Source organism: Sander vitreus, chromosome 2 (assembly GCF_031162955.1).
Source record: "Sander vitreus isolate 19-12246 chromosome 2, sanVit1, whole genome shotgun sequence".
Lineage (NCBI taxonomy): Eukaryota > Metazoa > Chordata > Actinopteri > Perciformes > Percidae > Sander > Sander vitreus.
The window spans coordinates 36,038,383-36,066,341 of NC_135856.1; the positions used below are offsets into that span (position 1 = coordinate 36,038,383).

Here is a 27,959-nt window from a genome sequence, read left to right on the forward strand (position 1 = left end):
CAACGTTATCCGGTTTCCCTTTTTGAATGACAAATAGATTACCGCCGCCTGCTGGTATGGAGAGTTATTTCCTTATGTGGTACTTGGTGGTCTCTGCGGTGTGTGCCAGTTCTATTTTTTGGCCAAGACAAAGGCGACGAGGGCTTTCGTCGCCACTAGTGCCTGGCCGTCGGCTTGGTGTGTCAGGGCCTTTATATCATACACTAAAATTCCAACCCATCAAGTATAAGAGGGCCCCTGTGTTCTGGGAAAATGTTCATACACAGGAAATGTTTAACAATTTCAAATAAATATAAAGATGATACATAAAATTTCATTCTACATTCTGTAGCAGCACAACTCATTTCACATAAGTGAAGAAGTTTCAGTAGTCTTTGATGATTTACACAGAAGCATTTAATTAAATCTCCAATTGAGGAGAAATTAGGATCGCACAGTTCAGTGTGGGTGCCACCCCAACTTCTGAAGTTCCCGTCCTCCTGAAGGAGTATTTCAACTTTTTAAAGTTTAGCTGAACTAGGCGTAAACACATATGCTTAACCCAAATTCCTCAGCACAGACAGAATGTGTTACGTGTTTACTTCCTCCATGGCCTAGGCAGGATGAGGCAGCACTGTGTTATCATACAGCTCTACCGTCATCTATGGAGACACAGAGTTAAACTACTTCTCTGCCTGGAAATGTTATGAGGTTATGTTGGACACTGTCCTGAGTGAGAACGGGGTACCACTGTTTTTATAGCATGGAAATTCCACCACATTTATAATGAGCTAGAGCATGTTAGTTCAGTGCCTTTGTTGGCTGAATGTCACACACATTTCACATTTTTTTAAACTGGCATCCCTCACAATACGACCACATTTGGGGTGGCAGTCCATTTCACTTTGTCACATAGTCAAGTACCAATCAATGCCTCTTCCTTTAAATCTTTTATCAAGCCCAAGATCTCTAATGAATAAATATTAGATTAAACTGTTTGACATTTTCCTTTTATTTAAACAAGGGTCTGGCAGGAGAGTGCACCACTATCTTTTCTGTAAATTTGGGAAGATCTCCATGGTCCAGATGATGAAGTGGCAATTATGTTTCAATTATAATACTGGTGTCACTCCACATGATGTTCATAATACATCACACAGAGGCTGCCTCGCACAGTAACAGTGGAGGCTTGGAGTTGCCACAAATAATTGAGATTCAGCATTTGAATACAAAACACCACAGCAACAATCGTTTAGGTTTCAGCCAGACCATCCTTACCAAGAAAACAGCCACATAGGTTGATTGTGCAAGAAGCTCATAACGACCAATATTTACGTTAGCAGTTAGGTGTAAGTGAGAAAGTTAGGTGACAAAGTGACCAAACAAACATAGGACTTTCAGTCAGAATACCGGGGTTCGTGTCCTGTGTGAAACCAACAATCACTTTTTTAAATCAACCAACTTTTACGATGTAATGTAGGTGCGTCTGTGACGTAGTTACGTCCTCATTTTAGTAGTTTTACGTGACTTATTTTAAGTCAAACCCTGATCTTTTCCTAACCCTAACCTAAGTATTTGTGTTGCCCCAAACTTAACTATTTCTGTTTCACAACATTAACTATGTGTAACTATGTTAAATAGAACGGTCACATTGTTAAAACTGCCATTGTGGGCCCGTAACACAGCGTTAAATAGAGTGCTCCTAAGTCATTTTTGAGTCATTGGCAATCAACCTAATCTGTCGTTTAGGTATGCAGATGTGTAGATTTCACCAGATGTGCAGTGCTGGGATAAAGCCTGAGATCAGGTGCATGGCTCTCCTCTTCCACTATCTCTGCTATCTATTTAGCAAGGGCACAGTCGCTGCATCTGGGGCTCACCGCCGCCAGTGTGATTGATTTAAAGAAATGCAAACGTTTTAATGTTGTAGCCAGACCATACTTCAGCACTGACACTGTGCTGTGGAGATAGGTCTGACTATGTGAGATTAGGTTTAACTTGAATCAAACATTGTATTAGTCTGCTCCTAATACTCCTCTAGAGTAATGGATTTTAACACCTTTGGAATTATTTATTGACCCTTCAAGTTAGAATAAACTCTAAGTAGAGTTTCATACAACAAAATGATGTTTGTCAGAATGGAAGAGACCGGATCAAGATTGGCCTCATTGCTTATCTCATCTCATTATTAAAATGTAACTACATTCACTATACAACCTGATCACAGAAGAGACACCAACATAAGTGAGTAAAGCAGGCCAAACAAATTGACAAAAGGATTTCATGCCTAATGTTATGTATTTCTTTTGGGTACCTGTTACACTAAACCTTCATTTGTTTGTGATTTGGCATAACATTACCTTTCATATTTTTTTTTCACACTTCCCATTTTGAGGACAGCCCCACTAAGCACCAGTGACTAACATCACTCCATCATCACTGTCACCATAAGCAGCAATGCTGACCCTGGTGACTACACTATGGCTCTTTTGTGTCAAAGTTAAGGGATAGTGCTGAACATACTGAAGAAAAATGGCATAGGCAGATGAAAAGTAAGATAGGATATTAAGAAGTCAGTTTACCTTGTTTCCAGAGGCACATTGCTACCCAGCACCCAGCTGTCTTGCAGCGGGACGCTCTCGGGGGGTGTGGTCTGCAGCTCGGCTGGTGATTGGCCGGCCACAGGGGCCGGGCTTCCAGTAGGAGGGGTTAGCTGACGCGTAGAATTCAGTGATTGGCCAGCGTGGTGCGTGGAGCCCAGGGATTGGTTGAGAGCTGTTATTGAGGGCTGCTGGCGGTGGGGCGGAGGTACTGGAGGCAGGGTGGAGCCGTGGTGATTGGATGGTTGCTCTGTCAACAAGAAAGGAGAAGCATGTTTAGAAGGATGCTTGTCTTCGTTCTGCTTTTATAGAGTGACCGCACACACACACACGGCTCCACTTACGGAAGTGATTTTCTCATTCAATATCTCATTTATGTTTCATAAAATGCTTATATAAAGAGTTTTACGCCCGGAACCAAGCTAACTAGCTACGAGATGAATCCTGACCATAAAATATTTGATTTGGCTCAAAGGAAAATTTCGAAAACAGCCAAAAATGCAAAGACAAGGTACATAAACGATCATAGACTTAGACATAGACATAGCAGCTCGCTATAGCCGTTCGTGGGTTCCCGGGTGCGGTAAACATTTCCATGGTAACAGCGAGCTTTACCAATCAGAGACGTCGCTGATATGCTTAGGATTGTAGGTAATGTAATACTTCTCCATGACATTGCAAATAAAACATGTTATTCGTAAAACAAGGTTGGTATTATAGTGCCTTGTGTTTTCTACAGAGGTATAAACCTTCGTTTCACAATCTCACAGTTCGTGGCCAGTCTACCTTTAGACATTATGGCTAATAATCAAAATGTTATGGGGGAAATGAATGGAATTTTTACTTCCGGAACCACACTCGAGCTCTATTACACTTCAACTTATCCGTATCCGGTTTAGTGCTGTGGGGAAAACATATTCTATTATATATATTATATCACAGACAGGAGCAGATTCTTCGCTTTTCAAGTCAGTTTGTGCCTGCCTCTCATGTTGCCAGGCCAAAAAATGCAATTTGTGGGCTTTGGAAGGGTTGTATTTTGGAGTTTTTTTCCTTTGAGGGTTTGTTACAGACCTGGCATTGGTAACTAAGCGGTTTATTGTTTGTTTTAGGGAGAGTGTTTGTCCTTAAGGACCAGGAGACCTGTCCCCTCAAATCATATATATATATATATATATATATATATATATATATATATATATATATATATATATATATATATATAATATACCCACTTCAGATCACATATCTCCGTCCAATCAAACACAGTGTCTTATCTGTAAGAAAATATAATGGATTCTCGTGACAGACTGTCACAGACTTTTACTGGTTATCAAAGTAAATGTGAATATCTGTGAATGTCTGTGATGCTGTAATTGGCAGGAATCTAACTATGGTGCCTGTAACAGTTCAAGCTGTTGAGACTTTAACAGTGACTTCTTAGAGTCAGACAGCTCCCCTAAATACACCAGCCCTGAGGCAACAGATGGAGAGATTGAAGATGCCGAGAAAGATCAATGGCAGACCTTTAATTTTTATATAGGCGGTGGCAATGAAATTAAATACAAAGTCAAAAAATGTTCTGAGATTCACCTCTATATAGTGTTCTGTGTGTGTACATGTCCGATTTTGTGTGCGTCCCAGAGTCCATTTATGGCTCAAAATGTGACATTATGATGTTATGTTTGAGTGGCTGTTCTAAGTGAGAATAACTGACTCCAAACCTTTGCTGTTTTCCTCTAAATTCACACACACTGCCACCTTGTCCTTTGGTTTCCTTTCTGTTATATTATATAGCCATGAGGTGCTGTTCCCCACAGCAAACAACCACTAGAAGAGTCTGTCACTGTCAGATGAAATTTTAATCAAATGTATTACAGTGATGAATACATTCAATGGAAATGGGTCTATCTGCTGATAAACACTTCTTGAATCTTGATGTCATGCTGTTCCTTTTAAAGATCATCTAAGACAAATGTAAGAAGAAAAGCTTGTTGCTGTCAAATTCAGCATTTACCGACTGTGGGCTTGGATGTAAATTTCCCTGCGGTCAGGGCCGGGGAGAATTATGACCAATCCTTTACTCAGCTCAGCCCAGCCAGCCTGAATACTGATCAGTGATTGGCCTTCACAAAACCCCACTTCGTTTTTGTAAAAATATTTGTTTAAAGTTGACCTGGCTTCAACTTTTCTCTGCTGTTTTTTCCCCCATTGCTTTTTGGCTCCTTTTCTGTCCTCAGAGTGCTCTGAAGGAAATGAATGGCAATGCTGGTATTTGATTTGCATAAAGAGCATCACGTCTCCATTTCCCAGCCCTGCTGTTATTCATTCTCCACTGCCCAAATAGAAAGCAAAGGAGAAAAGGAGGGATATGTGCAGGAGAAGTAGGGTGGGATTTTTGTTTGTGCTCGCTCCACCCCTCCCCCTCGCTCTCTTTCTCTCCATATGTTGTTTTGCCGACTTAGTAATTACTCCACTTATGCAAACCTTCAAGGCTAAACACACACACACACACACACACACACACACACACACACACACACACACACTCACACAAAGTCAGGATTTTCTGGATGAGTGTTCAGGCATCATTAACAAGTCTACAACTGTGTGTCATCACTGCAAATGTAAATCTAAACACCTTTTATTCACTCAGATGCTGAAAAACAACACACAGACACGCACATTACTCTGGGTACTGTTTGCCTAAAAAAGTGATGAATTAATCTCAATGAGAGGGAGGCAGGGAGATTTATCGCCCTAGCTGACAGACAAAAAGTCTTAATGCAGCAGAAAAAAATCGCTCACTTGTGTGTCAGAATCAACGTCCCATTCGATCTTCCAAAATACTGTATCTCTGGTCTCTATGTGTCTGGTACTATTAAGCCTAATGCCAGAATTTGTATTCTTTTACCCCCAAAATACTTTTAAAAAAGTGTTAAATTTGGGTATGCACGATTTGTTCAGCGTGTGTGACCTCAGCGATGACGTCCTTGTGTGTGTAAGTCCAAACTGTGTAACGCAAAAGGGACAACATGCATGCGTGCATGGACCAACTCCTTTACTGTAATGAGTATCCTAATGTATGGGACACAGGCCTTCTATATTGAAGACAAACATTAAAGTCACATCCCAGTTTCAACTTGTGATTTTTGTAAAATCATTTTCATGCTTAGATAACAGGAATACACAGCGAAAACTGTTTTGTAATCAAACAAAGTATGAACAAAGTATTATTTAATCCAAGAGCACTTCACAACTCTGCTGAGAGCAACTTTTACAGAGGAATAAGAAGCCCAATTCTAAGCATGATGTTGTTTGACTCAGCCCAGAGTGATTGGTTGGTTGGAGACTATTGTGAGAGTGTCTTTGAGCAGTCTTCATGTAAGGAAAGAAAACCTAATTAAAAGCAATGAAATGGCTAGCAGTCTGTGCATTTTCATGTTGTGATGAAGCTGATTCTGGTTATATGTAGAGTAGTCTCACATTACCAGAACTTCCTCCACAGCGCTGCAGAGGAAGGTCTAACTAGTCCACACAGCATTCCGGGATGGGAGAAAAAACGTGCTCTGGTTTATTGGCATTTCTTTAAAGTGATCATACTATGCTCATTTTTAGGTTCATAATTGTACTTAGAGGTTGTACCAGAATAGGTTTACATGGTTAAATTTTCAAAAAAACACCATATTTTTGATGTACTGCACATTGCTGCAGCTCCTCAGAGTTTGAGGGCGTGCCCTGACAGTACCTAGGTAAGAACTACTAGCCAGTCAGAAGCAGAGTATGAGGGCGTGCCATGCTAGCAGCTAGGCGAGCATTACAACGTGTTCCAAAGTGACCACGTTTGTCTCTGAAGTAAAGGCTGGACTACAATAGAGCTGTTTGGAGCAGTTTGTGAACAGTGTTTTCTGTTGGAGATGGTAAGTCCCTTTGGGGTGGACTTTGGGCTTTTTCACTTTGTAAACCTACTACATGCACACAAAAAGATATATAACACAATAAAGGAAAGGGAAAAAGCATTATATGAGCACTTTAAACCAATCACAATCGTCTATGCGCCAGGCGGAGCCATGGTGCCTCTGCAAGTGTACGTTCAAAAATAGTTTTAGGCGCTCAACAGAAAACTCAGATTGGACAGATAGTCTAGCTAGCTGTCTGGATTTACCCTGCAGAGATCTGAGGACCAGTAAAAAATAGTCCTCAGAAATCCACCGGAGGTTAGAACGCCAACACAAAGAAAGAGGAAGGTAACGTGCATCCGGCCGAATGAACGACGTCCGGCGGAATTTCCGGAAGCAATGGAGCAATCCCGGGAGTCGACGGTCGTGGATATAGACTATATGTAGAGTCACAGCCTGCAGGGACACAGCCTGCCCACTAAGTGACATCCAAATGGGTCTGTGATGCGTCTCAAACAGCAGCCTCAGCCTGGACACTGACACCAAAAATGTCTGTTGATGCTTTTTCTGGTTGGTAAAAATGTCTTAGTCTTCTGATGATTATCTGGACCTGCATCAAATGTATAGCATCTACACATAGATATTCAATAATCCAGCTTTTTCTTTGTAGTGAATGTCAGTATAGATATGGCATTTATGTGTGTATGTGTGTGTGTGTGTGTGTGTGTGTGTGTGTGTGTGTGTGTGTGTGTGTGTGTGTGTGTGTGTGTGTCTGTGTGTGTGGGTGCGTGTGTCTTCAGCTGACAGACAGAAATGTTCTGTTTCGTGAACTACCCTTCAAAAAACCTAGAAGTTTTAAAAATAGAGCTGACACAGCCGTTATTTTTAGGATTTACCCTATATCAGTCAGTAAAGAGCTACTTATAGCCTTCAGGAGTTTTGTGAAAATGGCCCCTGAAGTGTGACAAAAGTCATTAATCGTCATTTGCCATAAAAAAACTAAATGACACAGTCTCTAAATAGTCTCTTGTCTGATTTGCATCCAAGAGCTTCCTCTATAGCATCAAGGCAGCCTTGGTCATGGCTTCCACAGTCATAACTCATACAGTTTGTAACGACAACAAAACAACAACAAGTTATTGATAACATGTGCAGGTACAGTAACTAGTTAAGCTCAAATAATTATCCGTCGTGTATACGGAGGAGAAATTGCATACTGTAGTGAATTATGAATTATGAACTGCATATGTTGAGGATAAAGTCAATAAAACATTCAAGGGCAATTAAAACACAGCATCATGAATATCAGGGCCACATGTTCATCTTTACCAGTCAAATAAGAAAGTTATGTGACTTGCACTCAGACACCCTGGGGTGTTTGGCTCTACCTACTGAACCCCTCACATGGTCATTAAAATACACTGAACAAAATTATAAATGCAACACTTGTTTTTGCCCCCATTTTTCCTGAGCTGAACTCAAAGGTCTAAGACTTTTTCTGTGTACACAAAAGGCTTATTTCTCTCAAATATTGTTCACAAATCTGTCTAAATCTGTTAGTGAGCACTTCTCCTTTGCCGAGATAATCCATAGACCTCACGGGTGTGGCATATCAAGATGCTGATTGGACGGCATGATTATTGCACAGGTTAGGCTGGCCACAATAAAAGGCCACTCTAAAATGTGCAGTTTTACTGTATTGGGGGGGGTCTTGAGAGGGAAAATGCTCACATTTGATGGCGTCTGGCACTTTGGAGATGTGTTCTCTTCACGGCTGAACCCTATAGGGCTAGGGTTAGGGTAGAAGTGCTCTCTAACACGGATTTACACACATTTGTGAACAATATTTGAGAGAAATGAGCCTTTTGTATACACAGAAAAAGTCTTAGATCTTTGAGGTCAGCTCATGAAAAATGTGGGCAAAAACTAAAGCGTTTATAATTTTATTCAGTATAGTGTCTTCCTCCCCTGCAGCTCTGTCACGCAAGATATATTTGTGTAACTATAAATTAGGTCTGTGAGACGGATGGACTTCATTTGATTTTTTAATACAAACTCAGTATCACTTCCACATATAGTTTAAATAACTACTACACGATAGGACAAATTGTAAGTTCCTAGAGTTCAAATCAATTTCCCCATGTTCTCAAATAATCACCAGGGACGAAACAGTCTATTGTTAAATCCTCCTTGGGCTGCAAATCAGAAAATAAGGCACACAATTGTATATTACAGCCAAGTCCCAATCCCTGCAGGACAATAAGCAATCAGGTCACATATATGCACACGCATGCACATACGCACACACGCACGCACGCACGCACACACACACACACACACACACACACACACACACACACACACACACACACAAACCTCTCCTTTTTGTCAATACACGTTGGATTTTCAGTTGCTTTGGAGTGTGTGTGTGTCTTTTTTCAGCAGAAGAAAATATCGAGATCCAGAAAAAAGATGAGAGCGAGACAGAGTGAAGAGAAGGAGAGGGCAACAGACCCTGAAGAAGTACAGATAAAGCTATGCAAATCAACGACGAGACCAATGAGATTGGTGGAGTGATAAGAGATGAAATTGTGTGTTGATGGAAGCCAGTTCCCTTTATATGTATGGGAGGTTTCATTTTCTCCATGCGGTGCACTGTAAATTCCAATTCAATTCAATTCAATTGTATTGAATGCACTGTAAAATACAGAAAACTGGGGCCATCTGAATGGACTTGCAAAGGGGGAGAATAGCACTGTGGGCTCGATGGCAAATGAATAAATGATCTGATAGTAAGGATGCAAGCTCAATTAATTTAACAAAGGTTCTCATTTAAAAAATATGAAAGATGGCGCTGATGCTACAGTATAGTGTAAATATTGTCAGATGCAATTTGACACAGTTTTCTATAATATCATCTAGCAAATACAATTTGTAATACTTGCAGCAGGCCAAAATTGAGCAGGATTCGTGATATCCATACTTCTAAAAAACATAATTTAGATGCCTTTGTCAGATGCACAATCGAGCATATTGCTTTTACATCAATTAAATGTCACTTTATCTTAAAATTTGAATTTTTGTAAACTCTTTGGGGGCCTTTTTTGATACAGTTTTGAACAATAGGCAGCAGGAACAGATATTGTTAACCCCCCACTGTAATCATGGCATACACACACACACACACACACACACACACACACACACACACACACACACACACAGACACACACACACGTCACGTCCACCAAGATTAATTTAGAACAAAATCCATTAATAGAAGGTATTTTAAAATGAATTCCAACCCCCAGTTTAAGTAAAATCCATGCACACAATCAGTGTTGTGGAGAGGCTGCAGCCTTCTGTGTCAGCTCCCCACAACAAATCACAGCGTGGAAAACAATAATGGACCCAGCTACTTTAGGGCTCCAATTCCCTGATTATAAAACACAAGTATCTGTCAGACACCTCGTTGATTAAACATGAGAAAGCCATTACTGCCATTCATTTTATTTTATTTCAGTCTGTTCAGTATTCAGTGTTTTCACCCAGATGTTTTGTCACCAAAAAAGATCAAACAACTTAACACTAGTGATGAAAATAATAAAACATAACTAACTATATCAGAACATATTCATACGTCTGTGGGATGAAACTAAAACAAAAGAAAAGGTGCAGGGACATCAGGACTGTTAATGGACACTGATCAGAAAACATTCCTTACAAGTTTGTTGAATAAATGATTTACCTCTTTTTTTGGATCTAAATGAACCTGGTCTTCCTAGCCAGTAATCTCATTCCAGTGTCTTGGAACAGATGATTACCAGCACGCTCTTATACAGTAGCCTATGTCCCGCTGGGAAAACCATTATCTGTCCAGTGGTTGCTCTGTAGGCACTCAGCCTTTAGTCATAGGTATAACACAGCACAACAGTGCCAAAATCAGGAGGTCTCACTCCCTCTCATTGCTTAATTACCTCCCAGAGGGACTCTGCTGTGTGCTTGAATTAACAAGTGAAGACACATACTGTAAGATGAGCTGAAAGGACATTTGAGAAAGAAGAAAAAAAAAAAGGAACAGAAAGCCATGCCTCTGTGATCCTCCTGGAACTGCTCTGTGTGTACATACTGACCATGCTGTAGTTACAGTATGGCAGGACAAATGTTTTGCAGCAAAAGTGTGAACCCTCAGAGTATGATTTTACTCCAGAATACACACACACACACACACACACACACACAGTGCTCTCAGTGTGATGGACTGATGTGTGCACAGTAAATTGCCATCTCAGTGGAGCAGTGAGGTTGAGGGAAGAGGTTATTTGTCAAAGGCAGAGCTATGACACGCTTCACTATGACTCTCTGTCTCCATGTATGGATCTCTATATGCCAATCACTCTCTCTGTTCTTGTACAGCAATTATTCTCCCTCTGCATAACTACCTTTCCTCGCTCTCTCTCTCTCTCTCTCTCTCTCTCTCTCTCTCTCATAAACCAAGTCAAATATTATACATTTTCCTTGTCAGTGTTTCCAGGGTTTTGTTCTTTTTGACTGAACTCAGAATTTGGTGTACACTCAAAAAAAGTAGCTCTCTTTTCTGAAAAAAAAAATCTGTTTACAATTTAATGTATGCCTAACAACCGTTCTGTTTACATATTCTGTTATGTTTTGCACATTCGGGAAGTGCCATGTGCTCAGTGCTGTAGTTTTATGTATCCAATTTATTTAGTGTTAGAGCACTGCAGAATGTTTTGTTTTTGAAGCCTCAAAACCTATGAATTAAATATCCTATGTGGCTTTAATAGAAAAATGTATTTGACGCATCGTAATCGAATCGGGAGATCAGTGAAGATTCACACCTCTAATGCACAGTCTTAATATAGACTATAGAGCCATTGATAACTTTTGTTCTGAAAAGTTGTGTTTGATTTTGTTGCTATATTTTTTTTTTTTTAAGGCCAATTGAAGCCGGGGTCAGGGTTTGTGTTAAACTCCATCACTGTTGATAGAAAATTGAACAAGGTGAGAAGAAAAGAGGATACAGAAAGAACAGAAGGTGACACAAGAAGTCAATTAAAAGTTTCAGAAGCAACAACAATGGTCAACAGAGTTTAGACGAGGTGGACAGAGAACAAGGTGGACTGAAAGAGAGGAACAGCAAGAGGTAAGACAGGGAGGGTAGGAATGAGAGATTTCGGGGAGAAAAAGAAAAAAAAAAGAATAGAGAATAGATCCTGGGAAAAGTAAAAGGCTTATCGACACAGTAAAAGAGGTCAGTAGAAGAGTTAAGACTCGTGGTTTTTGAGGCGTGAAAACTCATTCCACCTCTGGACTCCCAGCAAGGAGAGGGGAGTAAGAAAGGCCTCTCTCCCCAGCCACGGGCTGCCTTTGTGGGGCATGTAGGTGGAGAGTGTCCCTCTCTGCTCAATGACCCACTCCAGGAAAAAGGATAGAAAATAAAACACAGGAAAAGAGAGACAGAGGGCGCAGAGATGTTTTGAAGGTGGGATCATTCCAATTCGATTGAGACAGGCGCAGTATTACACTGCTACACAGATCAGAAATACTAATCATATTACATATGTTTTTAGCCGATGCCAAATTACAGAGAGCGTAGGCTGTGTCTTCTGTTTAAAGAGGTAAAACACTGTGTGAGAGGCTTACAGTTTTGTTCCCACAAATAAAAACACGCCAGCACTGTAATGATGCCATTTGTAACAACATGAATTCTTATGAACATTTCATAATTAGACTATGAAAACCCAAAGTGACGGAAAGTAAAAGGTGTGCATTGGGCACAGAGCACATACTAATCCGCACACAGACATATTGTAATCAATGTGCTCAATAAAATTGTTTTAGTAAAAGGCAATACAGCAGATAAATCTTGTTAAGTAAAGTCAGGTCTAGACTTTTAGAAAAATGAGCTGCCATGGATTGTGTCTGGCTGACTGAAATTACCACTCAGACTCTTCTCGTTCATGAGGCATAATGCACTACACCAGCAAACATGATATCACGTGGCTTTTACAAGTGCTGTCTGCATCAAACACGACAGCAAGAAGTTACGTTTGCGTCTCTAAGGCTGTGTTTAGACGGAAACGATCTGAAGAGAAAGCGCAAAAGTGGAGTTGTGTTCTCACTTTTTATTCCGCGTTTAGACGAGAGTTTTGGGGGGGAAAGCCTTTTTACATATGGTGACGCAAAAGTGTGTGAAATTCGATGTAGTATGCACGCCAGGCGGCTAGGTTGCACTGCCACACAACCCCACCAAGGCCGCGCGCCTACGTAGAACCTTCCTTCTACTTCTCTCCTTAGTAGCGCAAAACCAAAACATGGCGAAGCAAACAACAAAAGCTGACAATTTTGTCTTTACAGACGAGGAGGTGGATTTGCACGTTTGTCTGATGATGACCGGCACAGTCGACCGTGATAAGCCACAGCACAGCACCCACGGGAGCACTACCAATATCCTGAGCCTCGCAGCCCTTCAGCCGCTGCTTGAGAGTGAGAGGCAGCGGGCTGAGGAGGCTGAAGCAGACCCTCCTCAGCCCGCTGGCCGCTGCCACTCTCTCTCTCTCTTTCTCTTCATCCACAACGTTGTAGCCTACTCTGGCTCAAATGAATAGCCTACATATGGTCATCGAACTATAACAACCTTATCCACACTGTCGAAATCATTTAAATATTGAGCCATTACATTGAAAATCTTTTAGATAACAGGAGCCTATCATTTCTGTAGCCTACTCCGTAACAACAGACTACCTGGACGCCTTTTTCTCGTCTCTCTCCACACCGCTGTCTTCAGACTTTTGCGTTTTTACCCTTTAGACGGTAACGCGACGGTGGAGCATTTTTAAGATTTCCACTCTGGAGGGTGGTTTCACTTTTTTGCGTTTTTAAGCCCTAAAAACGCAGTCGCCGTGTAAACGAAAGGCACATCTGATAAAATGTTTTGTCGTTTTTACCCGTGAGCGTCATCATGTAAACAGGGCCTAAATTTGAAACTAAAGCTACATTTTAAAGCTACGATTTGTTTGTTCAAGCAGCAATTACGACCCATATTTGCATTTATAATGGCGGCACCCTCTAGTCCGCAGTAATTATGACAGGAGCAAAGCAGGAAGTAATGTGACAAAGTATTAGAGTGCCAAACTCTGCTTAAGGGACAGGTTGGCGGTGGTAGATGGCTCAAACAAACACAGGACTTAGACCCAAGAGAAGAGACCGGGGTTCATATCCCGTTTAAAAGTAAAAGTAAACAGCAAAATGTAAACTGTAAATTGTTACTTTACTGAACAAACAAAACATGTCATGTTCTGCATCACGTGTGCAACTGGAAGTAAACTAACGTAACAGATACACTGATTTTGAACCCAAACCAAATATAACTAAACATAACCAAGTAGTCTCTGCACCTAAACATAACCAAACTGCGACTGTTTCACAATGTTAACAACATGTTTAAAAAATAAGACCGTTACGTTCTCTGGTTCAGATATGAGGACAGAAAGCACTCCTGTGGATCGTATTATAGGGTAAGAATAAATGACCGATATTGTTGCCTATATTCCCCTTTTAATTGTAAAATATACTGGCAGACTAATTATACTACTATATTAAACTAATATTCTTTTACCAAGCAGACTGCTCTTGTGTAAGTCTCTCATTGATGGTCTTCCTCAGCCTATTCAGAAATTTCCACCCAGACAAAAGAAAGAAGGGAGTATATCATATTAGTCCTGGGTAAACTGCTCTGTGTCACTTTATATTTAGAGCTCTTTACGAATTAGGGCTGGCCTTCACAGACAATTCTCTGGTAGCCTCCAGCCTATTGGTCACTCACAACCACATCAGGAACAAAGAGTGATGCAGCGTTCATGAACTATGCTTTAAAAGTCTGGACCGCTCTCTCTGAAGATAAAAAAGCCTAGACTGTGGATTTTACTTTGTCTTTTGATTGCATTTTTGTAAATGGACTGCATTTATATAGCGCTTTTCTAGTCTTAACGACAACTCAAAGCGTTTTTACATAGCACAGGAACCATTCACACATATTCATACACTTTGACAGAGGCTGCCGTACAAGGTGCTACCTGCTCATCAGATACACATTCACGGGAGCAATTCGGGGTTCAGTGTCTTGCCCAAGGACACTCCGACATGGGACTGCAGGGCCCTGGATCGAACCGCCAACCTTCCGATAGGGGACCGTTCTACCACCTGTGCCACAGCCACCTCTTGCATCATTTGTCTCATCTTCCTGCCTGTCTTTTTAACTCAGTGCACTTTGACCACCTTGAGCTATACTTTATGAGAGGTACCTTACAACCAAACCATATTATTATTATTATTATTATTAATACAAACAGCACATTGGAAGTACAATATGGCCTTGAAAAGGGGGCAAGAAAACACAGGATTGAACCAGTGGGGAAACTCCCTGAGAGATGTGAGACCCTCCAATACCTTCACTGTCAACAGGATGAATTGCAAAGCCTGAATTGATTAAGGGAAAGTAGCATGTGTGTGTCTAGCACAAGGAGACAGCTCTGATCCTCAGCTAAGAATATGAACCGGCACTCGGGTCATCTGGAGATGAGCTAAATGTTTGCTAAATGCAGATGTTTCTCTCCAAACGAGGCTAGAAATATATCACTGTGTATGAGAGTGGTAATGAACAGAAGTGATTGCTGAGGCTGAGATGAAACATCACAGGAGTTGGTTTACATTAAAACGAACAAATGGCTGAAGCCATAATTCTGCTATTTAGCCAACAGAAACAAATCCCATTCCAGTCTGTTATTGGGGCATCTGTTTAAAGGGGATGTACTCGATATTCACAACATTAAAACCCATATTTTGCTATGCAAAGATAAAGTGGAGTAAATAGGGGGCCTCGCGTACAAACGTGTGTTAGTGTGTGTGTGTGCTCTTTCTCCCCACTTCTCGCCAGTAACTCCTGTGCTGTAAAATTGGTGTTTTCATGGCCACTGCATTTGACAATACACATCTCCTTTTAAAGAAAAAAGAGACATGGAGGGAAAGAGAGAGAGGAGGAACAGAGGGAGGGGAAGGACAAGTGAAGACCCAGAGAAAGAAACTAAAAGTGACACACGTGAAGGTATTAAGACAAAGTGAAAGGAGAAGGAAGAGAGGAAGAGAAAGCATGAAATGAAAACATAATGGGATGCAGCAAAGAAGGCAAGGAAAGAATGTGAGAGGGAAAGGGTAGTCCGTCACAGTGTTTCTACAACAGGTCGGCCAAGACTGACAGTTAGTACTCAGAGACCCCTTTAATGCCAGTGTTAGCGTCCCAGTAATCCTCTTAGACACAAGCAGCCCTGGGAAGGGATTTCACTAGATGTAATTTAAGCTACAGTAGTCTACATTTTATAAAAAAAAAAGAAAGTGGGGCCAGATTGTATTTACCTACATGAGTTTCTGGTGCTATTATAGATATTGCTAACATCTTTTCCACACAGGAATCAGTGACTTGGAACTTTCGATACGTTCGTGTAAAATACAGATGCTTGGTCATGTGCCTTTGGTGTTGTTATTCACGCTAATAGTCTCCTTTAGCGTCGGGACGGACTGACTGACATGCGGCACAAGAACGGGACAGGTTTAGGAAAAGATGGTGGGTGGGGTGACAAAATGTACATTTCTGTGTCACACGGGACAAGAACGAGACATAAACCCCGGTCTCCTGGGTGAAAGTCCTGTGTTGTTTGACCCATCCACCCCCCCAACCAGCCTCCTTACGCAGATCTTCAGTCTTTCACACTACTACTCTACCGTTGTCTCTCTTAATACTACGTCATCTTACAACGCCGTGGTTGAGCTGTGTTGTGTTCCTTACAGACGCTAAAGGGGGATTTTTGCAACACTGACCAAGCGTCAGTATTTTACGAGTTGGGAGTGAGAACGGGTTGGTAACTTTCGAGTTCTATTTGAGATTTTATGAACTGTGACCTCCTCGCAAGAACCCTCCAAATGAGGAGTTATGACAAGAAAGGAAAGTGACATAACATGAACGAGAGAAGACACTGCAGCAGTTTCCTGGACATGTTGCTCTCACAACATCAGATATCACAAAATATTGCAATTTCCTAAAAGGAAAAAGCAAAACCATATCTTTTTTGTAAGTCATAATATTCATTTAAATAGATGAAAGTAGACCTCAGATACACTACTGCTGTAATGACCAATTTTCTGATTAAAATGTAAGCTATATTTGAATCTGGGCTGATATTTGTATATTTTAGTAGCGAATCGCACCATGATTACCATGCGTCTAGCTCAGAATGAATGAGTCCTGTTGAGTGGGTGGGGTGCCAGAAACATAACAAAGAAGCTAAGCTTAAGTTGGTGTCAATTCTGTACATCTGAGTCAAATGTCTATGCTGTTTGTAGCCTTTTCTCCTGTCTGTGACTCATCACAAAGAGAAAAATAGCACAGAGGTCACCTTTCTGGGCAATTACACTTTGTTCTGTTAGGAATGAAATGTAATACTATATCCTGAACAGCAAAGTGTGAGGGAATCCTTCCAAAGACAGCTGGAACAATAACAGCTGAACCTCTGCACTACAGCATGTCTTCCTAGAAACAGATCAGTGCATCGGCTTTATGGGTGAAACAGTTCTCAACACAATCCAAAAACAGCTACCTCTCTGTAACTTGTTAGTCATATTCAACATTTTCATCCAAAAACATATCTGATAAAAGTGGTCCATTCAGCGTTTTATTTATTTATTTATTGGCAGAATAATATTAATATCTAAAGAAACATGAGGCTCAAATAAAGCAGGATTATCTTGTGGTCATTTTCTATTCTCACCATGCCGCTTTTGTACTTTATTTATTTATTAATGCTCCTGAATTGGTTGACTTCAATCTTATCAGGCACCCCATTGCTATGGTAATTTGGATAACTAATGCTGACCTTACACCGAACGACTTTTCAAGCGATTCCAATGTCGCAGACTCATTTCCAATATCAGTAAACGAAATCCTGAGAGTCTTGCTAGAGTTGAGACACGCTCCCGCCGTCTCACAATTGTCTTACTATCGCGAGGAATGTAATTGTGACGTATTGCCAAAATATTTGAGGAGGTTGAGGTATGGCTGGATGCACAAATCTTCTAAATTTGACCCAGGAAACTGAAGTTAATACAATTTCATTCAATCATGACCACAATCTTTCTTTAACCTGACCTTAACCAGGTTGTTTCTGTTGCCTAAACCATAGAGGTGGAAGATCAGGAACCACTGTAACTAAATGTTGTTGTAAGGTTCATAGCAGGGAAGGAATTTTACAAGGGCCATGGGCCGCTGTGCCTCCTCAGTGTGGCCTTACGCCCCTCTAAAAACGGTATGCCCTGCAGCCACAGTGGCCTTGATGCGCCGCCCGTAATGTCAAGTTAAATCATGTGACCATTGTCAACAACAAATGGGTGCACTCCCTCCAGCACCAATCAGGAAGCAGCAAACGGCTAGAGTGTTGTTTGTGGTTGCTATGGCTAAGCTAAACGCTAAAGGGGGAAAGTTGCTGATTTCCAACCCTCCAAAAGCAGACTTCTGGGTACTGCCGCCATTCATCTGCATGTACGACAGAAGAGAAAATTTGCAAGCTTCCCCTTAAATTACCAGCTAACACTAGCGGTAGCTAGCTAGCTTGGTTACATTTTTCAAAACAAATCTAGTTGTAGTGTTGCAATGTGTGACCCTGCAAGATCCCCAGTCTTTACATATTATGACATTAGATGTGAGATGGTTGTCTTTAGATGTGAGATGGTGTTAGACTTTTCAAAGACTGTTCAAAGTCTTGTGGTGTCTGGTAGGCATAACACTGCTAATAAAGCTCATTTGGGTGGGAATGGAGAGCAAAGAGAAGGAAGGGACTTAACTGAAGACAGAGAAAGTGTTAGTGATGGTTACAAAGAAAACATTAATAAAAGGAGGAAGTAGAGAGATAAAGCATCAATATCTGTCCGTTTCCTCTCCTTAAATTGATTTGGACAAAATACCGGAGAAACTTCCTCTCCCTTCTCCCTTTCATTGCTGTCATGGCCCGATTTCCATCTTTTCTTTCTCTCCCTCCATATTTCTGTCCCATCGCCTCCTTCCTACTCCCGCCATCCTCTTCATTTGACCTCCTCTCTTACTTTCCTTTCCTCTCTTCCACTCGGTTATTTAGTATAGGCAGCTGCAGCCTTTTCAGAGCCTCTCATCAGTCCTCCACATTTCTCACTCCTTATTGTAACACCAGTGCACTGACCCCTCATCCACCCTCCCTTCCCTCCCTCTCTCTCTCTCTCTCTCTCTCTCGCCCTCATTCTCTCATTCATTTTCTCCTGCCAAGTCAGCTCTCGGTGCCCTGTCGCTCTCTCTCTCTCTATCTCTATCCATTTTTTTACTCTCTAGCTCTGGCCAAGTCGTTAATATGGAAGACAGTGTTCCTCAAAGCCACAGGGTCTTCCTTTCCTTTTTCTATTTTACTCTTTCATCTGTTTTCTATCCATTTTTTGTCCTCACAGCCACCAGGAGTTTTTTTCCGAACGTATGTCCTACTCTTTGTTTCCATATTTCCATCACATTCACATGCTTTGCTCTCCCAACCACTCTCAAAATCAAATTTGCTTTATTGGGTTGGGTATTAGATGAAACATATTGCCAGTGTACTGAAATACAATTGAATCTCAATAACAACCACACTATGAGTGCCAAGTCCCTTGAGGCTACAAGGTTCACTCTATGAAAATTGCTGGATGGAGTGCACATACTGACCATTTTGCTATCGTTAGACTTTTAACATGAGCACAAGCTTGTCTGGAGGGTGATGCTTAGATAGAGGATGTGGGACCCATTCAAATCAAAATGGTTTTACCCATGGGACCATGTCCTCACTACATAAGTTGTATCTTCAAACAGCTTAAAACAACCTAGTCTATATCTATACCTTCCACTTCCGGGATTGCTTCGGTGCCGCCGAAAATTCCGCCGTATGTCCTTTTTTTTACCGTACGCCTGCTTTGTGTTGGCGTCCTAAACTCCAGTGGATTTCTGAGGACTATGGTTAACTGCTCCTCAGATCTCTGCAGGGTAAATCCAGACAGCTAGCTAGACTATCTGTCCAATCTGAGTTTTCTGTTGCACGGCTAAAACTACTGTTGAACCTACACATGTTCCACCAAAACAAGTTCCTTCCTGAGGCTATTTTGCAGAGGCACCGGGGCTCTGTGCGGCTCTCAGGTTTAAAAAAATGCCAATAAACCAGAGCACGTTTTTCGCCTAACCAGGAATGCTGTCTGGATTTACCCTGCAGAGATCTGAGGAGCAGTTAACCATAGTCCTCAGAAATCCACCGGAGTTTAGAACCCCAACACAAAGAAAGAGGAAGGTAACGGTCATCGGCGAAAAGACATGCATCCGGCTGAATTTCCTGCGGCACCGGAGCAAATCTGGAAGTGGAACATCGAGGATATAGACTACATTATTATCAACTACTTCTGTGAGTGCTAATCTTGGAGGAGGATAAAAGCAAATGGTTGGTAGGCACTGTAGGTTTAAAGTGGTCAAACTGTCACAACTGACATCTCAAATGATTTTTGAATGATGCTAAAATGTGAAATATGAGCTCTCAAATTTCAATTTTTAATTAATGGTCTAATCATTTAATGATCAGACCATTAAACACACAACTGTTTGGCTCTTTTCCAGTTACTAAAATGTGAGGATTTTTCTCCATTGAGTACTTTTACTTTTAAAAGATGGAACTTTAACATCTTCAATGCAGTACTTTTACTTGTAACAGGGTATTTTTACAGTGTAGTATTAGTCCTTTTACTTTAGTAAAGGATCTGAATACTTTGTCAACCACTGCTCAACGTAGCCATAGAGGTGGTAGATCAGGAACCACGTTAACTAAATGTTGTTGTAAGGTTCATTTCACAAGGGCCATGGGCCGCTGTGCCTCCTCAGTTTGGCCTTTTGCCCTTTTAAAAAATGATATGCCCCCCGTCTGCAATGCTCCAGCTGATTTCTCTGTTTTCTCCTCTTTCCTGTTAGTACGGTTTAGTGCCTTTTGCTGAGGCAAAGACAGAAACATATGCATTCTTTTCTTCCGATTTATAAAGCCGAACTTATGCCTGGCTCTGTTTTATAAATCTGAAACATTGTGGAGCTGGGCGCACACATACAAGCCCAATTTCCACTCCTGCAGTTTAAAAAAAAAAAAGAAGACAAAGAGATGATTGACAACACCAAAAACCAAGTGGACTTGCCCTTAAAATGGTGAAATTCCAGGCCTGGTTCATAGGGGTCATTTTGGAAGACAACAAAGAATATTGTCATTTAGGTTTGGTGGCCTGTTGGCAAATCACCAAAAGAAAAAGAAGACTGCATTTAAAACCATGTCTTTTGTACAACTACACTCAATTCTGCTTTCAATAACTGAGTCAGGGATTTTCCTTTCAAGAGCAACATATCAAACAGCTTTTACTGTGTTGACTAGTAATTTATAGAAAAAGAAATGTTCAGGTGAATGGTACACACTGTTGACAACCAAGCAAAACTCAGTTGTAATTGCTCTGCTTCCATTATATGTGTAGTAGCAGGTTTGTTTTGACCTATTATATTTCATAGCAGTGAGTCCTTTTCCAGACAGATGAGTACAGACTTTCCATACTGACCCTGGGAACAGAGAGTTGTTGGTCGATATGCAGGCTAAATAACAGGGAGAACAAATGCATTTAAAAGATAAAAAATAACATAAGTATACACTGGCCGTGCTTCCATTTATTCTGGCTCAGATATGACATTTTTAACTGACGCATGCAATGTCAAGATGGTTAAGGCTAACGCCTGCTTCATACTCTACCGATGTGTACCAAGTGTATATTGTACATACGTAAGCTCTCTGCTCATTCAGCAGATGTGAGTAAATTGGCGTCCTTGGGCCCAGTCTGTGGTTTTAACCCACTAATCCACACAGCGGAAGCAAAGCCAACGTTACCCTGGAGTGAGGTATTTATACGTATAAAAGTGCTTTGAAACGATAAAGAAGTAACATCTGGAAAATACATCAAGAACGCAAGAGGGACATTAATAAGAGGGACATTATCTCCATTTATATTTGATTGGTTGGCAGTACTATTTATTCAGCATCCCTACCTTAAAACATGCTGTAGCAGATGTTGGCATCAGATTACAAATTCTAGACATATTTGGTCAAGGACACCAAAAACTTTCCCTTGATTGCCCTTTTTGGCAGCAGCAGCCACATTCTTTTACAAAAAAAACATTTTCCAGAGTTTCTGCAGGTTTTCAAGTCAAATTTAAGACAAAAACATTTTAAGACCATTATGAATGAAATTAGGACCTTGATCACAACATCAACTAAGCCCTAAATCATTTTTTTCAAGCCAAGTATCGCTAAACTTGCACTTCCCCATAACTGAAACCCGAAAAAGACTCGCGCCAATAACACAAAAGCTGATTTGCTGCCATATAAGTTGCATGTTGGTCTCATTTGTACTCATAATACAGGGAATTATTTTTGGCCTAGCGACAGAAAGAACTACAACACCACAGAATTAAAAAAAGAGCATTAGAGGTAGCGTTACATGGACGTAGGAAAATTAAGACCTGTTTAAAATGATTTAAGACCTACAACACAATACTTTAGCGAATTTAAGACTTTTTCAGGCCTACAATTTTAATTTTGAAATTTGAGACCTTTTTTTTGCTTATATTTTACATTTTAGCATCATTCAAAAATCATTTCAGATGTCAGTTGTGACAGTTTGACCACTTTAAACCTACAGTGCCTACCAACCATTTCATCCTCCTCCAAGATTAGCACTCACAGAAGTAGTTGATAATAATGTAGTCTATATCCTCGATGTTCCACCTCCGGGACTGCTCCGGTGCCACAGGAAATTCCATCGGATGCAGGTATTTTCGCCGATGTCCGTTTCCTTTCGCTTTCTTTGTGTCGTAATTCTAAACTCCGGTGGATTTGTGAGGACTATGGTTAACTGCTCCTCAGATCTCTGCAGGGTAAATCCAGACAGCTAGCTAGACTATCTGTCCAATCTGAGTTTTCTGTTGCACGACTAAAACAACTTTTGAACGTACACATGTTCCACCAAAACAAGTACCTTCCCGAGGCTATTTTGCAGAGACACCGTTGCGCCGTACAGAGCTTAACGCCGCCCAAGACGATTGTGATTGGTTTAAAGAAATGCCAATAAACCAGAGCACGTTTTTCTCCCATCCCGGAATGCTGTGTGGATTAGCCAGACCTTCCTCTGCAGTGCTGTGGAGGAAGGTCTGGCAATGCGAGACTAATAATAATGTGACCTAGCAAAATACACAGACACATGAAAAACGACCCATCATTCACAATTAAGCCCTGCAAATCTCTGAAAGCTAAGCTGAAAAACAATAACAGCTTTCGCACCAAGGATTAGGTTTTCACTCACACACACACACACACACACACACACACACACACACACACACACGCGCACACTCCCCTCCACTCTATCTCTTCTGCGTCTCTCTGTCTCCTTGTATGGAGTCTGCTACAACATTTTGATTTACTTAAGTGACTCCATTCTGCAATCAGCCTCAGACATGAGCTGTGTGTTTGTGCCTTTTTCCATTTGTGTGTGTTTGGCTTTAATACCAGCCATCAGCCACTGGCCTGAGGTTCATTAGCCTGATCAATGATTGACTCTTCTCTTACAATTTTCTTTCAAATAACTTTTCTGCCGTTTGACCCCGCTCTCTGCCTCTATCCTCCATCTAAACCTCATTGATTCTTTCTCATGTCAAGACGGATCCTTTCTTTCTTTCGTTCTTCCTACTCTCCATCCCTTCCTTCCATCACCATCATTGATTAGGTCTGGTGTTGAGGAGAAATATGTTTTTTTTTTCTCTCCTTCTCTCTCTCGCTCTCTCTCTCTCTCCTTCCTCTCTCTCATTCAATGGTTCATTGATTAGTTATGGTGTTGAGGAGAATTGCCTACTTGGTCCCAAAGTAAAAAGCACTAAGTGTTATTCGCATTTGTCTCTCCGCCTCGGTCTGACCTCCCTTTTGCTTTCAGTATAGACGTTGTCAATAAGCCTTGGCGTCATCCCCCCTGTTTGCAAAGAAACTTGTCTGTTTTCTGTTGTTTTTCCACTTGGAGCTGATAGTCTTGGCGTCTCTGAGGCATCTAAAGGCTGGACGGTGGAGGGTTTTTGGCGTCTTTTCACTCTCAGGGAGAGTTGAGGAGTGGCGAGCTATTACACCGTCTTTGTTTACGTGTCTACAAACCAATGTCACTTCTGGGTTAAAACAGTTTATGGAACTAATACTGGCTTTTTATTGGAAAAGAGATCGGGTGCAGTTTGTCTCATTACTTAAAGTAGGGGTCTTCAATGTGTTTTAGGCCAAGGACCCCTTAGCTGTGTATTGGCAAGAATCTGGCGATATGATACGTATCACGATACATGAGTCACGATTCAATATATTGCAATATATTTTGATACTGTGCGTAAGGCGATATATTGGGATTTTTTTAAGTATAATTTTAGAAAAACTAATATTTAAAAAAAGACATGATGTGCCTAAAGGTCAAAGAAGTTTACATTAGGTAAACAATTCAGTACACAGAAAAGCAAACTGCCAGTTTGGGATTGTGGTTCACAGGTTCTTAGTGAGCTAATTTTTTAGATGCTAAAGTAGGCCAAAGTTCAGCCATAGCTACATTGTTAGCTTCTAGCAAAAAGTCAGGCACTGTTAGGCGAGGACACTAGTGGTGTGTCTCAGCATAGCCATCTAGCGGTAGGGGGTTTAAACACAACATAAACGTGAACCACTGTCTTTACATGAATATTTTTGCACGTAAACTAAAAAAAAAACAATATTGCATTTTTGAAAATCGATACAGTATTGCTAAATAAAATATTGCAATACTCAAGTGTATCAACTTTTTCTTACACCCCTAGCTTATAGAGAGACAGAGCAGGGACCCCCTACTACATATATAATAAAATTGAGTTGCACATTAAACAGGACCTACAACAACGTGTAGGGTGGCCTAAAGCCTTTATACATACCTTTTTATGGTGCATATAATACTTAGCTTTTAAATATATATTTTTCTGGCATATTCATATATTTATACATCATGTTTTAATGTTAAAATGTGGCACTGTAAATCCTTAAACTTAACTGTATCTGTGGATGGCTACCTAATGTCAAGCTTAGCTGTAGGCCAGTAAGGCCATCATCAATGTTGTGTCCATTAAAATAATATATATCTTTACTACTAATATGTTGGATTCATGTTAATGTATATTTTCAGACATTATTTAAAAAAAAATAAAAATAAAAAAATTGAAACCATCAAACAATAATTTGGTGACCCCCCCTGTTGAAGATCTCTGACTTAAAGTATATCTTATATAATATATAATCAATATCATCTTGCTTATCTATAGTTAACGTTAACCTAAACTGAATCTAATGATACATGTTGATCAGATCAGAAACTGTGAAAAAAATGTTAATTAATTAATATCCTGTCTTTTAATGGACAATTTTGATTTGATTGCCAATTATCGTTTGTAAGGCTTCTCCACATTACATAAGCGTACCCTTCAGTCTCTTACAATTATAATACACAACATCTGCGTAAATACATATCAGATAGCCTGAGATCAGATGAGTTATACTTGCATATGGTAATGAAATGGTAATTAAAAGTCACAGTAAATCAGAATAGACGTCCTGTGGCAACATGACCTGGTTGTTTTGAAAGACTTTCATTTTCATTTTCATTCTGAGGGACTGGCATGGATTAAAAGAATGGGTTGAAAACAAATTCAGAATGAAAACTGTGAGGACTATGAGCTTTAGTGATCAACAATGCTTTCACAGGTTTGTTTATGATCCATCTTGGGATTTTTCTGTCAAAGTGAATACAGTTGTGTCCCTCAGACTAACAGCCGTGCTGTTGAATACAAGGAGAATGCAAGAGGAAGCCTTAAGGTGCTTACACACCAACCAGACGGCCGACCGTCGGCAGAAAAGCCAGTCGGACTGATCAGTCGGGTCCCCGAGGTCCAAAAAAAATGCCTCAAAACACACTAAGGCGACGCCGACTTGAGCGTACGCTCTGCGCGTGCGCGAAACATAATACTTCTCCATAGCAGTAGGCAGCGCTTCTCTGTATTGTTTCCCAGAAAATGAAAACTGGCAGCTGATTGGACGAACGCGTCACATGGGTCTTTTTTCTCCGGAAATTCACAGCCAGACTGTCATGGCGGCTCGTTCAGAATACAATCTCATATTTTACTAAAATAGTTCACCGTAATGTGTTTCTGAAAACATTTTACTTAAATAGGCCATGCAGTTGCTGAATCTGTCTTCATTTCAGATCGACAAAGGTCAGTTTAAAAGATTTTCGTCGGATTTTGAGAGGCTCATCCGCTCGCTATTTCCGGGTGAGTTCCGACTGCCCTGTCTCCCGACTGAACATGTCGGGTCAGCCAACATGAAGGCCAACGGCTCCTCGGACGGACGACGGCACGGGACACACCGAACAGACTCGAGTCACCGACCTCGCCAGACGGTCCGACGGCCGATTATCGGCTCTGTGTGTCAGCGCCCTTAGCCTGAGGTAGCACTGTAAATAAAATACAGAAATACATTGTCTGTATCCCACCCTGTGCTACACTCTGAGGGAGAAAAAAAAGAAAAAAGGCTCACTGTTCAGCCTGCATTGTAAACATTGTGTGTTGTGTGTGTGTGTGTGTGTGTGTGTGTGTGTGTGTGTGTGTGTGTGTGTGTGTGTGTGTGTGTGTGTGTGTGTGTGTGTGTGTGTGTGTGTGTGTGTGTGTGTGTGTGTGTGTGACAGAGAGGGAGATAAACATCCCAGCTCAGACTCCACTGTCGTCAGGCAACGTTTGGCTTACCACTGCATGGAGACACCCATAGATAGATACAGAGCTGTCAGTTCAAACAGCAGCAACACCTTCATCTGCATACCTTTCATTTACACTCTTAAAGGGATGCGTCAGTTTCACCACTAGCTTTGATATGCAAGCACCCATATGTTCTCAATGCCTTTAGTGATAAATAAAAAGGGGTATATCTACAGTATGTGATTATCACAACCAACTGCAAAATATGTTTTTAAATGAATAAATCAATTACATTTTCCAAAAGTGTACAAACTTAAAATTAAACTTAAAAATACACTGTATAGCCATACTAGATTGGTTTAATGAATTCTTACTCATAAAGTGCAGATTATATCCATATTTAAAGGGAATTAATGTACTTTTCTGAGGAAGTTTCCATGTTTTATGATGCACACCTGCAGCTTTAATTACTGTAGAAAAGCTAAGGGCTCACCCAATAACCAGATTCACAGGTACAACTTAAAACACAAAAATTAGTTCTTGATTAATGACTGGGAAAAAACTAAGTTGCAACACACACAAAAGCACCTCTCAGGCTATGTTTACTTGTGTTATCATTTGCTCGGACTGCCAAGCAAAAAGTTATGAGATGGTCGAGGCCCAACCTCTCTATATACAAAAAAAACTAAACAAAAGAAACTCATAACTGTTGTAAGACTGCGTAATGTTCTTTTTCAGTTAATTAGAACTAGCCATCAGCAGCAGGAATACTGTATGTGCATTACATTTTATACAGTTGTAGTTTTTGCTGTAGCACGTAGTTTTTACGCAGCGTTTGGCTACTTCCAGTATTCAAATTTTCTGACATGCTACCAGATTCTACTGTAGTCTGTACTGTGTACTGTAACAGTAATTGACCTTCTGTAGTATTTACAGTATAGTGGGATTGTTGTGCACATGTATGTTCACATGACTAAGGCAAACTTTTAAGATATGTATTTAAAAAAACTCAACAGTTGTTTTTAGGTGTTTTCTAAAATAACCCTAACCCTTTGTACACATACTTGATCTACTTGATCTATTTTTTTCTGGGTGGGTTTGGTGGCTCCTACTAACACCACTACTCCACTTGTGATTTTTAGGGTCAATCTGCGCTTGCAATCAATGTCACACATGGTGGGTGTGGTCCACCATCTGCCACTGACCTGGGCTGAGCAGGAAGGCGGCACAAGTCATTCTGGACGTCAAAATTGCACTGTGCTGTTTGTTCCTGACCTACAACTAGAGATAAAAAGAAACAAATCCAAGGCAATCTTCTTCAAAATTACTTAAAAAGCCTTTGACATTGGGAGAAGCAACCCACGCATAGCGGCACTGACAGCCTTCGTCAGGGTGTCAGTGCCGCTACGCGTACATTTTCTATCATGAAATAGCCAGTAAAATAGGCTTTTTAAGTAATTTTGAAGAAGATTGCCTTGGATATTTTCTTTTTCTCTACATTCAATTGAATTCCCGACCCCAAAGAGAACCTTCAAGCATTTGATTGAACTTCCTGAGCAC

General features: G+C 40.8%; 1 protein-coding gene across 2 annotated transcripts in view; it reads right to left on the bottom strand.

Annotated features, from left to right (window-relative positions):
* The window catches only part of tenm3 (teneurin transmembrane protein 3), a 233,324-nt gene that overhangs the window by 154,068 nt on the left and 51,297 nt on the right, over window positions 1–27,959 (bottom strand). For both annotated transcript variants that reach the window (XM_078267356.1, XM_078267346.1), the window contains one exon: window positions 2,562–2,829. Coding sequence is in view for 1 of the 2 variants with exons in the window: in XM_078267346.1 (XP_078123472.1) it covers window positions 2,562–2,829 (268 nt within the window). In the remaining variant the exon portion in view is untranslated. The remainder of the gene's footprint in view (window positions 1–2,561; window positions 2,830–27,959) is intronic.